At 34.4% G+C, this 12,785-nt stretch overlaps 2 protein-coding genes across 6 annotated transcripts in view; one reads left to right on the top strand and one right to left on the bottom strand.

Annotated features, from left to right (window-relative positions):
* Positions 1 to 12,785, bottom strand: part of LOC120429711 (triple functional domain protein-like) — a 226,984-nt gene that overhangs the window by 69,452 nt on the left and 144,747 nt on the right. The gene's annotated exons all lie outside the window — the stretch shown is intronic.
* Positions 1 to 12,785, top strand: part of LOC120430760 (triple functional domain protein-like) — a 42,548-nt gene that overhangs the window by 8,838 nt on the left and 20,925 nt on the right. The window contains exon 2 of one of the 2 annotated variants that reach the window (XM_039595872.2): positions 1,522 to 2,259. In XM_039595872.2, coding sequence (XP_039451806.1) covers positions 2,081 to 2,259 — 179 coding nt within the window. In that variant the 5' untranslated portion in view covers positions 1,522 to 2,080. The remainder of the gene's footprint in view (positions 1 to 1,521; positions 2,260 to 12,785) is intronic. The other variant, XM_039595873.2, reaches the window with a different exon arrangement.

The raw sequence follows: 12,785 nt of genomic DNA, 5'->3' as shown, positions 1-12,785 counted from the left end.
ATCGGTTGATGACTGGACCATTGAAAAAAAACGACTAAATATTTAAAATATTCGACCTATCAGCCAACACGTGACGTTTTTGTCGCTGGAGAATGTGTCAAATGTATTTTTGGAGTTTTTGAGATCTGTAGGTAGTCAGTACCTTCGAGCACTACATGGTTTGCCATATCATCAAACTTAAATACTCGTCGGATTGGTCTATTGAACGCCTATTCATGTACACAGAAACACACAGAAAAAGATGGAAATACTCATCAGGGAATGATGGCAGATTTTTCGTCAAAAAATGTATAATATTGCATCAGATTTTGGTAAATTTTCACATTTTACATATGTTTTATGTAATATTACTCAAAAAAGGTGTAATATTCAATCTATCAAATTTTCAACGTTCCAAAATTCGACTTTTTTCTCTGTGAATTGGGCTGTCATTTTACAACCCAAAAAATCGAATCGGCTTAAACCGAGTGATATTGAAAAGTTATTTTTCAAACTTACATCTTCAAGCCATAAAAGTTTGTTACCGATAATTAGCTTTGTTAATTAACTTTGTTGATTATCGGATTGGTTTTCACATTTATATTCAACGTTGTAAAGAATAATATTCCAGAAATAACTTGATTTACGTTCTGACAGTGTTGCCAGATTGTCAAAACTTTCCTTGGTTTGAATGGTAATTTTAAAAATGTATGAACACGATATCTTTCGCACACAAATCAATTTTTAGCATAACTTTTGGACTAGAAATTTTAATATGAATTTAACGGATTCCGAGCTGAATTGAATGATACCAACCCGGCAAAAATAAGTAATGTCAGCCTTGAGGAAATCAGGCACACATCCTTACCTAATATAATATTAATGATTGCCGCAGTATATTCGAGCATCCCCACGCTGGCTAACCCTAATCAAAGGGGCCAGGCCTACTGGATTGCATTAACCGCAGAGAGCATTCTGTGAACGGAACACATTTCACAGAATCTACATGGGAGGAAGATGCGTGGCCATACCGTACCGAACTCTCCGGAGAGATTATCAGGTGATTTCAGTGGATTTGATCTAAGTAAATTTTTGCTCAATTTCCAAACAGTCAATCCTTGTTTTGTGATTTGTCTTTTCCTGCTCCAAATCGGACCAATACCACGACGTTCATTGCTGCACAATTGCGGAAGTTGTGCGCGCGGGTTCATTACTCGAAATCCATAAAAGCCTACATTAGAGGCACTCTTCTTCGAGACCACAACTTTGCTCTTGCGTCTATGTACTCTCGATTGGTCGTCGCAAAGTCTCTATGTTGCTTTATTTTGGTGCTGTATTTTGGCATTGAACCGAGAGCACACCATGCTCGTTATGCTGGCTGCTCACAATTAAAACAGTGTGACAAATGGATTTTGAGGCTCAGGGTCGAGGTCAGGATAAAGTCGTGGTTGTTTTTGCTATAAGATCGTATTTTGTAATTGCTTCCAAAGTTTCACTAACGTTTGAAAATGGTTTTATTGATCAATCCTCTATCGTTTTCAGTGTAGTAAAAAAAATCTATTGTGTGAATATCGTAGTGTTTAATCGTGAAGACTTGTATCCTGGATCGGAATTCGAGCGTCGTTAGACACTAGAAAGCGGCGAAGAATTATGAGTAATTTAAAATCTGCCGGCGTTCCGCGATTCCCTTTCCCGGCAGTCGCCGCGAATCCAGCGGCTCGCATTAATTGTGGCTTTTGTTGTTATTATTAAATGAGTGTGTAATAAAAATCGAAACTAAACGAGATGCCAACCGGCGATGCCTCTCGTCGTCGTGCCCGTGGCAGCGCAGTGTGATTGAGGCGAAAAGAGTGTGTGTGTGTGTGTGGGAGTCCGGTTTCAAAGTCCGGCGCTCGGCAGTGTCCGAGGGGGCGCCCAGGGAAGTGAATCCAATTATTATTGAACAGAAGAAGAGAATCAAACTCGAAACTTGTTGCGAATCGGCCGCAAACCGACCGCGAGTCATCACTGTGCAAGTGAAAGTGCGCGAAGAATAAAAAAAAAACGAAACGAAACGATCGGCGAACGGTCGGAACAGGTTGGAACCAGAGCGGCGGTGGCCATGGACGGCGTTCGGGCGTTGGACATTCTGCCGCTGCTGCAGGAACGCTTCGCGCTGCTGTCCGGTGGCCGGGATAACCGCGGCGGACCGATCATCTGTTTCCCGGCCACCACCAAGCGCGAACGGGTCAAGCCCGAGGACATCAAGCGGGTGGTCAGCTACCTCATCGGGATACCGAGGTGAGTGCGGGATAGTTTTGTATTCAAGTTCACTGATCATTCGAAAGTGTCCCAATAGTGAAAGTCCAAAGACCAACAAGACACCAATCATTTGCAAAAAAAAAGTTTAGTTTTTAAATCATCTAAACTCAACTCATCTTGAGCGTATACCTACAAATTATATATTCTTTTCAAGAAAAACTTGATTAATTGTCGTTTATGCAACAAGTTGCAAAATAGTAGTTTAAGCAACAAGTTGCAAAAAGAGGATTTTTTCAGCACGAGTCGTACATTTATCCAACGAGGTTCACCGAGTTGGATAAATACGAACAGTGCTGAAAAAATCATGTTTTGCAACGAGTTCGATTCAACATTTTTTGCAATTCCGAAAAACACACACTGAGTGAAATTTTATGTCAAATTGTCATGTATTTTGTCAATAAATCGTTTAAGTCAAAAAAAAATTGAAAAGTGTTACTTTTCGAAACAAGTGCTGAAAAGTTCAACTTTTCAGCACCCATTTGAGTGCTGAAAAGTAGAACTTTTCAGCATTTATTTTGAAAAGTGTTGCTATCCGATTCTGTTATTTTTGGTACAGAAAAGTAGGCTATTTCGTCGTTCAAGAATGACAGGAAAAGTAAGTAGTTTCACGACGGAATTGCAAAAAAAATATATTTTTACAGGAATTCTTTAACAACTTTTACGGCTTAAAATTTCAAAAGCTTTTTTTCAATGTTCTACATTTTTACACTTCACATGATGTCATACTTACTCACAGAGGCACCTGTTCAACCTGTTCATAGGACAGGTGGTCATTTTGCTGTATAATAATAGAGCATTTCCAGCTCAGATCGGGTATTTTTCCCTCTATGATTTCAATGAAAATTTTTAGACATGTTGTCCGGGGCCTATATAAGCCATTTTTGTGTATATGGAGCCAATTGTACTCGAAAATAACCTCCTTTGAGAAGGGCGTAAGCTATTTAAATATGTTTGTATTTTGTAATTTAAAAATGTTTATATCTCGAAGCCGTTGCATCGTATTAAAAAGTGGTCAAAGACAAACTTGTAGGAAATTGGACGGGCTTTCTGGAAAAAATACACTGAAAGAAAAATACACGCCACTTCTATGAAACTTGAAGGTGACGTCACGATTTTCTTTCGTTCAAAATTTTTCCAGGTTTCTACCACACTGAAAAAAATATACCAATCTCAGTTATAAGCAATGTAATTAAGGTCATATCTGAAAGCCCATACATCCTATTCAAATGCTGTCAAAGGCAAACTTATAGGAAATTGGACGGCAAAAATACTTTCGAGACTGAAAAATCAAGTCTGTCATTTAGAAATTGCAAAAAAAAACCATCAAAAACCTAATTTTTCAACATTTTTATTTTTAAAACCGCTGTAACTTCACAAGGATTGGAAATAGGACAATCGTCAATATGGAGACTTTTATGTAAAATTATCTGGGAAATCGATTCCCACTATCGGTTTTTGAAAATTTTGACGTTAAGACCTTTTTCGAAAAAAAAAAACAGTTTTAGTAAATGATTTTTGTATTTTTTTGGGAGACCATCTCGCATTTTTCGTGAGTCTTTTTGTAACATTTTAGGCTATTTCCTCAAAAATTTTGAACGAAACAAAATCGTGACGTCACCTTCAAGTTTAACTTTTAAACTTAAAAATTGAAAAATCTCATGGAAGTGGCGTGTATTTTTCATTCAGTGTATTTTTTTTCTTCAGATAGCCCGTCCAATTTCCTACAGGTTTTTCTTTGACCACTTTTTAATACGATGCAACGGCTTCGAGATAAAGACATTTTTAAATTACAAAATACAAAAATATTTAAATAGCTTACGCCCTTCTCAATTGTTATTTTCGAGTACAATTGGCTCCACATACACAAAAATGGCTTATATAGGCCCCGGACAACATGTCTAAAAAGTTTTATTGAAATCGGAGAGGGTCGGGTACAAAAGTACCAGAAAAATACCCGATTTGAGCTGGACTTGCTCAATATTGATTAGCTTATTTATGAACGTTCAATACTATAATTCTCGGATTAGTTTTCAAAAAGCCGTAAGAGCCAATGGTAAACAAAGCCTTTTTGGCCTCGGTATTCGACCTACTTACGGAAACCCAATTTCAAAAATGCTTAAGATTGTTCATCTACACGTCTTTCAAGTGCCCCAAACTAGAAATAAATGAAATATTGTTGCAATTTGGAGAAATATGAATATTAGTGTCGGAGGTCACGGTGGCTCTTACGGCTTTTTGAAAACTCACCCGAGAATTGTATGAACATTTCTGGAGTTTTTTTGAAAAGGTCCAATAAACCAAATTTCCAGTTTTTGCTTTTTGGGTGTTTTTGAAACCGCCTTGAGTCAGGGGTATTAAAAACACCCAAAAAGCAAAAACTGAAAATTTGGTTTGTTGGACCTTTTCAACAAAAAACTCCTTTTCAAATTTTGAACTCGTCTCGGAGTCAAGTCGCAGAATGAAAATACACCGAGCACTGCAAAATCTCCTAAGCAGCAGCCAACCTGTCCTAAATTCTGTTAGGAAGGCTTCCCATACAACGCATTCGCCGAATACATTCAAAGGTCTCTTATTTGTACACGGCGGACTAGTGTAGTGTGCGACGCTTAAACTGTGCAGAGCTGACACGAAACGGGCGCGTTGAGCGCGCCACCCCCAGAAAGAGCGAGAGAGCAAAAAAATGGTCGAGCCGCCGCCAGAACAAAGCGTCGCTCTCTCCATATTTTGCTCCCTACTTTGCTCTTTCTCTATTCCCGCTCTTTTCGAGGGTGGCGCTCGACGCGCCCGTCCTGTGTCAGCTCTGCACAGTTTGAACGTCGCACACTAGGGGTCGTGCATAAACCACGTGGTCTCCTTAGGGGGGGGGGAGGGGGTCCGAAATCCGACCGAAAAAAACCATGAAAAGCCATGGGGGGGAGGGGGGGGGGGTCGACGGCTGACCACGTGGCCTTTAAAAAAAATCTTTTCTTAAAAAAAAACAAAAAAATACGCGCTTTGAATTTACTTATATGCATACATATTTTGTTAAACTTCAAAACCAAATCCATTGTGTTTAAAATTATTACTTATATTTCAATGTAATAATATTTTCCAATTCAATATTGAATTATATATTTCGGCAGATTCATATCAATACTTTGAGCCTGTAATTGAATGTACACTTTTTAATACTCATGTAACTACGTTTTGCAAAAGTTTAAAAGCTGTTAAAAAATAAAGTGACACAGTATCCAAAGTTAATATACCCTAAAAAATGCGTACCAACATGCAAACACAATTTCATTTTTTGTTGATGGTATCAAGTAGCTAAAAATGTGCTTGCAAATTTGCATTGAAAGTAGATGTAGTCTTCGATAGTTCTATTTTGGAACAACTTAAAAAATAAATATTGCTGACAATTTTATAAGATTTTCGTAACAAGGCAAAAAACTAAATATGTATTATAAATAAAGTGTCTAAAAATGATTCTCTACGAAAAAAAAAAATCAAAATCTCAGATCTTAGCTTATTATCGTAGCTGGTCCTATAAGTGATCGAAGAATCTTAATCGAAAGATTTCCTTTTGACATTTAAAACAAACTCAAGATATCTTGTATCTCCTCTCTCATGCAATATTTTTTTAAGTACAAAGAAACTTAAAACCCCAATTTCAGGTTTATCACGCAAAATTTCAGTTTCACTACCTCATTTGCAAGTGAAACGTCTAACATTAAAAAATAACCAGTAACGAAAAAACAAACGATACATACTTTAAGATTCACCAAAAAATTTGATGAATATTTTGGTCTAAAATATATTCCTTATTTCATGGGTTACACAATTCGGATTGTTATATTACATAATATTTCATAAATACACGTTCACTATCCATCGTCAAAGTTGAAGTTGAAAAAAAAAACGAGCTTCAAGCAAATATTGTTTTTGTTTCTCAATTAATTTAAAGATTAAAAAAATAGGGGCCAAAGGTGCCCTTTCATGAAAATATTAGTTTTTCTTTAAGCTGTGAAAATATACTATACCCTCAGCTTCATATTTGAGATAAAACCACTCAAATATATAGACACATTAAAATAATTTAAGTTTTAAAGAGTCACATAATTTTCAAATGCCGATATCAATTTGTGAAAAAAATATCAATACAATGCCGTCAAGATCAACATAAATAAAATTCATTAAAAAAGATGGAACGGTACTTTCAACTCGCTGGTTCTCGGGCCATTTTTTTGAGTGAATTATAAGGATGTCTAGATGATCCTTAAACTTTGCAGAACTCGATATGATCAAATCTGTAATTTATGCGATCAAAAACGTCATTCCAACTTTTGTTTGCTCTGGTAAAAAAATCGCCCGAAAATCCGCGGAGACAAGCCCGAAAACCTGTGAGTTGAAGTTACCGTTCCAACGTTTTAGGGGGATTTGGCATCCGTGTATATTGGACATGCGTTGGGCGTCCCAGTGTTAATAATTTCAAAGATATTGAAAAGATTGAAAAATTAACTTATTTAATATTTTTTTTGTATTTATTTTGAGGTAATATCTCCAACCAAAAGTTGGATCAAAAATCTTAAATCGTAAATAATTGGCTATTTTAACAACTGAAAAAAAAAATTTAAAATAAATTCCAAATTTTAGCTCAATCTTTTTTTAAATTTATCAAAACACGCAAAATCAATTAAAAGTAATAGTAAGACTTAAACAATTTGGATGTCCATGACTAAAAGAATGATTTTTAGCGCGTTTTCTACAACTTTTCCAAAGACACGAAATCGATTTTCGAGCAGTTCTATACAAAATCGGTCTTTATTCTTAAATTTGATTTTTTGATTTTTTTAATCCGTCTGAAACCTTTTTTGGTGCCCAAGCCATTTTGCATCATTAGTTTGTCCATATAATTTTCCATACAAATTTGCAGCAATGAAAATTAAAAAATGTGTATCTTTTGAAGAAATTTTTGGTCGATTTGGTGTCTTAGGCAAAGTTGTTGGTATGGATAAGGACTGCACTGAAAAAAATTATAAATGGTAATTTACTTTGCTGATTTTTAATTTCACTTTTTGTCACTAAAACATGATTTGCAAAAAAACACTATTTTTATTTTTTTTAAATTTTGCCAACTTTTCAGAAATTTTCAGGAAGGGAAAATCGTTGTTTGAGTTATGAATTTTTGAATCAATACTGATTAAAAAAAATCGAAATATTGACTGCAACTTAATTTCAATTTTATTTTTCGATGTAAAATCGAATTTGCAATCTAAAAGTACATTAGTGAAATTTTCATAAAGTGCACCGTTTTCAAGCTATAGCTATTTTTAGGTAACTTTTTTTGAAATTAGTTGCAGTTATTAATTTAAAAAATTTAGTGCCCATGTTTGCCTAATTTTGAAAAAAAAAAATATTTTTGAAATGCTGGGAAAATTCTATGTTGCTTTGTTGCTAAGATATTGCCATGCAAAGATTTTAAAACAAAAAAATTGATGTTTACTACCCAAACAACCCATAATTTTCTTATGTCGATATCTCAGCAACTAATTGTGCGATTTTCAATGTTTATAAATAAAACTTTCGTGAAATTTTCCGATCTTTTCGAAATCAATATTTTCAAAAAAAAATTAAGACTAACATTTCAAAAGGTCGTAATATTGAATGTTTGTCTCTGTCTCTGAATCTTGTATGGAGAAAAAAATTAAACAGCTCGACTTTTTGGACACACTGAATCATTGCAATCAATCATGCTTAATTAAAAAGAAAAGTTGCTTTAGTTTGGATTTTTATGAATGTTTGGTATAAAATAAATATCTAGTATCCTAGTTTCATAACTAGATATTTTCCTGAAATTAAAATGAAAGTATTTTTTTCCTGAATCAAAACTTTTCTATTTAATTAATTTCGATTTTAAGAAAAAAATTTAAAGCGCATTTAAATTAAATCATGAATGCTGTTTATATATCAAAATAGCTTTAATTCTTAAAGCATATTTATTCCGGATGCAATTGATTGCACTGCAATTCCATAATTTTTAATACATATGTTTTACTAAGTTGCTTGTTTTGTTGAGAGTATTTTTTACTTTCTGTACCATTTCAATAAATTGTTATACTGTTATTATTTACCTTAAACTTTGTGATATCATACGTTTTTCACACTTTTAAGTGAATTTCTGTTTTTTTTATATATTATTAAATTGGTTTTAATGGTGTTACAGCACCTACACAAATTAAAATGTTTTCTGTTTGACCCAATGTCACCCCCTCTAAAGGGTGAGTTTGAGTTAATTTTAAAGGCATTTATGAACGGTGTGATTATACTAGCCATATTCTGGGAAAATGTTGGTAAATTCAGGAGCATTCCCCAACAATATTTATTTCGATATAATTTCAAATGTTTTTATTGTGTAAGAATAACAATAGTAATATCGTTTTTTGACCAAAAGTCACCACCACTGACGGTACATCATTTGTGGATAAACATTTTTGAAATCTATACTTATTTTGTTTTTTTTAAAGATTTTTCACCTGGGAGGAAAAAGCCACGTGGCCATATGGGGGGGGGGGGGGGGGGGTTGGCGTGAAACCACGAAAAACCATGAGGGGGGAGGGGGGGATCAAAATTCTCAAAAAAAAGGCCACGTGGTTTATGCACGACCCCCTACACTAGTCCGCCGTGTACAAATAAGAGACCTTTGAATGTATTCAGCGAATGCGTTGTATGGGAAGCCGTCCTAACAGAATTTTGGACAGGTTGGCTGCTGCTTGGGAGATTTTGCAGTGCACGGTGTATTTTCATTCTACGTTCTATGCTATGATTCCGTCTGGCGTGTTCATGGTTCTGAGACGAGTTCGCATGGTCGTACAATAATAATATTTTTGGACATTTTTTTCTAACAAATAAGTAAAGAGTGTGTATCTCCAACGAATTGATCAACATTACATCAACACTTTGTCGCTAGATTCCAGCTTATAAAAAGTGTTTTTTTTTTAAACAAAATCAAGAAATAAATCGCCGACTAGTGCGGCCGCTGCAAAAAAAAGTTTTCCCTTGACTAAGGCCAAAGCCGAGGGGGCGGTGCATATAACAAAGAGTTGAAATTACCAGGATTTTAACATTTCAAAGAAAAAAAAATGTAAATCATTATTTTTAAATGAAAATCTAAGTTTTTTTGGCTTAATTTCACTTAAATTTAGAAAAAAATTATAATACTGGTTGAATCTTCCTAAAAATTATTATCAATGCCGATTGATTTCAGATGATTGTAAGTTTTTTTTACATCGAAGTTTTGATTTTTTTTACAGTTTTCGAACCAATTTTGAAAGGGGAAGCGACATAAACTTGAAAAAATATTTAAAACGGCCTAAGTAAGTTAGCAAGTTTTGCAAAATCAATGGATTCAATCAGACTTGCCCAACCTTTTGGACTTTTGTAATGTATTGGCGGGCCGAAAATAATGTTTGATAAAAAAAAAAAAACAATAAAACATACTATAGAGAAGTGTTTTACTTAACATTCATATTTTTTAATTTTAAGATAGAAAGACAAATAAGCCAAAGTTTTTTTTTGATTTATTTAAGCTTTGAATTGTGAAAAAATGTATTGAAATTGGGTTTGGCAATTTCAATGCAATACTACGATAAAAAAATTGCTTATATTTTTTATGGTTTGAAAATACAAAAACACTTTTTGCGGTGCTGTGCATTATAGCTCCAATATTTTTCAAAATACATAATATATCATGCAGATTTCAATAAATTTTTCTTCGTTTTTTTTAATATTGAAGTTTATGAAAAAATACACATACGCTCATTGATTTTTAGAGATTTTTTAAAAATTTTGAGAAATTTTTGTAACGATCTCTATTTTCAGACGGATCAGTTGCTTACATTTTTTTCCTATTTCAAGCACAATTGTATCCCTGGAAATTTAACCTGAAACAAAAAACACATTTATTTATTGCAACCTTGTTTAACTCATTCTTTAGAAATATATATTTTTTCCATGCTATAAAAAAAAAAACGATTTTAAGGAAACGGAGTAAAACTGTTTGAAATTATATTCAGTTTTTTTCTGCATATTCAATCCATGTTTTGCATATACTTTAATTTAAATTTAAATTTTTGCACTGTTGTTTAGTGCATTTTTGAACACTCTTTTTAATAGAAATGTTTAACCCATTTTTTTTTCAATTTGTTTTTATTGGTCTTGTATTTAAGAAGGATTTTATTTTGAACAGGTATTCAAAATGGCCACACGTCGCCTCTGCTTACTCAAGATTTCATCGCCATTTTTCCAATGATAGGCGTTTTAATAACATGATCTACGATTTCAACAAACAGTATCTATGGATAAACCAATTGGTATAAACATAATCTGATTATTCATCGTAGCCCACAGTTGATCGTGTTTCACGATGAAAGACTGCCAAAAAAATGAAAATAAAAGAAACTTGGATCATCAGTTTTAAGTTTAGAGACCCACGGCCATCAGTGAGGGGACATTAGAGGGACAGGAAGAACCCGCACACGAATGAACCGCACAAAGCACAGACACAGCCAGGGAACGAATCTCAAGCCTCCCTTTTGTTGCCCACTTACACAGTTCCCACGAAATCGTTCGTTGTGAGCGTTTTAACGCCAGACCGTTGCCTGAGTGGTCCCAAGAAGGCAAGGTTCGGTGGATTGTCTGTCACATCCGTTTGGACGGGTTGGAAACCGAAAATGAATAACCGCGGTGATCGATGCCCTCGATTTAGTGCTTTGATTGGCTTTGAAATTTATCGGAGACCTCATTACCTGGATCTTTTTAGGGGATATAATTAAGATATAAATAAAGGAATATTATGAGTGTTTTTTTATTGATTACAAATTAAAGAGATGGATGTTATTTTCACCACATTATAAAACATTTTACCTCAAAATTAATTGCCGGCTCATAAAACAATTTGATTCATTTTCCAATTGCTCGATACCAGCTTTAAAAAGAAATCTGAATTTAACACAAGATCTCATAACTTAAGACCGTGTTGCCAGATCTACAATATCGTTAATTCCGTGGAAACATTTTTCAAATACATTAGTTCATTGAGTTAGTAACTCATTCCAACATCTCTGTGCACTCTCTTCAGGGTTGTTTGAATTCTCCATCGAGTTACACCTTTATTTGGAAGTTGCCCAAAATATTTCTTCCTTCCATCGATCGTGGCCGGCGGCGCAAAGGCTCTTTGCTGCACTAACTGGCCATTTCCCCCCCGTTCTCCTCTCCCTGGATGCTGCGTTTTTGAGTCGGTCCCAACACACGGTCCACAGTGATTTGATTTCTCTTCCCCTCTGCCAGTCGTTTGATGGCTCTGTGGATGAAATTCTTCAAAACTCGAGAGCTGGGGGCCGTCTCTTGCTGGTATTTGTACGTATACATTGATTTTTGGTGGAATACCCCAGAGGCATTTCTTGCGAAACCGGCAAGCAAAAGCAACAGGTAGAGTAAGGTAACCACAATTTAAAATGAACAAGCGGTCAAATTTTATCGACCAGTTGAACTTAAATCTTGTGATCCCGAAGTGATTTGTTTTCTGAATTGATAGCTTAGAACAAAAATTTCCCTTTTATTTATCTGAAATAATGATTTTTGAGCACATCAACACTTTTGTGCAACTCATTTCATAACAAAAACTCAAAATGGGAACAATGAACTTCTTCCCACAATTACTCTTCTATACCATGACTGATGGTAGCAAACGCCCGGCGATGAATATCTACTTGTCTTGTCCTTAACTACCATCAGAGACTACAATTCAAGACAAAACACTCATTCACGCTTTCATGCTCTTATTCAAAATCACAAAAAAAATTTTCGATTTTGTTCTCTTGTCCCAAAACATTTCTTTTTACAGTATGTTAAAAAGTATTTACACCCCTTGGGCACTATGCACATTTTGTGATGAAACATGTAACAATTTAATGTGTGACAGAAACCTACGTTTTGTTCAGAAACTCATGCCGAACATTTTGCTACAAAAAGCTCATGAAAAGCTGATTTCCATAAAAAGTTATAAAACAAATACTATTATAGAAATCAAAAAAGGTGCAAAAAAAGTTTGTACACCTTTCAAAAAATTAACATAAATAATGTTATTTGTTGACATATCACCATAAATCCAGTCTCCCAACTCCAAATAGGCATCCTTGACTGATTAAAAAAATAATTGGGATTGAATATAAAGTTTACTAACTACTTAGTATAAAAGTTTATATTACTCTGGTAATTCTATATAAAACTTATCTAAACTTAATTTTGCAAACTTTTAATTCAACAAAATGTCAATATATTACCATAGAATTGCTAAATAAATGTTTTGGAGTGGGAATAAACGCAGAATAATTGCTTTTTGTAGCAAAATGTTCGGCATGAGTTTCTGAACAAAACGTAGTACTAGGTTTCTGTCAAACTTTAAATTATTTACAAGTCTCATCACAAAATAGTGCATAGTGCCCAAGGGGTGTAAATACTTTTTTTAC

Source organism: Culex pipiens, chromosome 3 (genome assembly GCF_016801865.2).
Source record: "Culex pipiens pallens isolate TS chromosome 3, TS_CPP_V2, whole genome shotgun sequence".
Classification (NCBI taxonomy): Eukaryota; Metazoa; Arthropoda; class Insecta; order Diptera; family Culicidae; genus Culex; species Culex pipiens.
The sequence above is the reverse complement of the archived record's forward strand: the minus strand, read 5'-3'. Positions and strand labels throughout refer to the sequence as shown.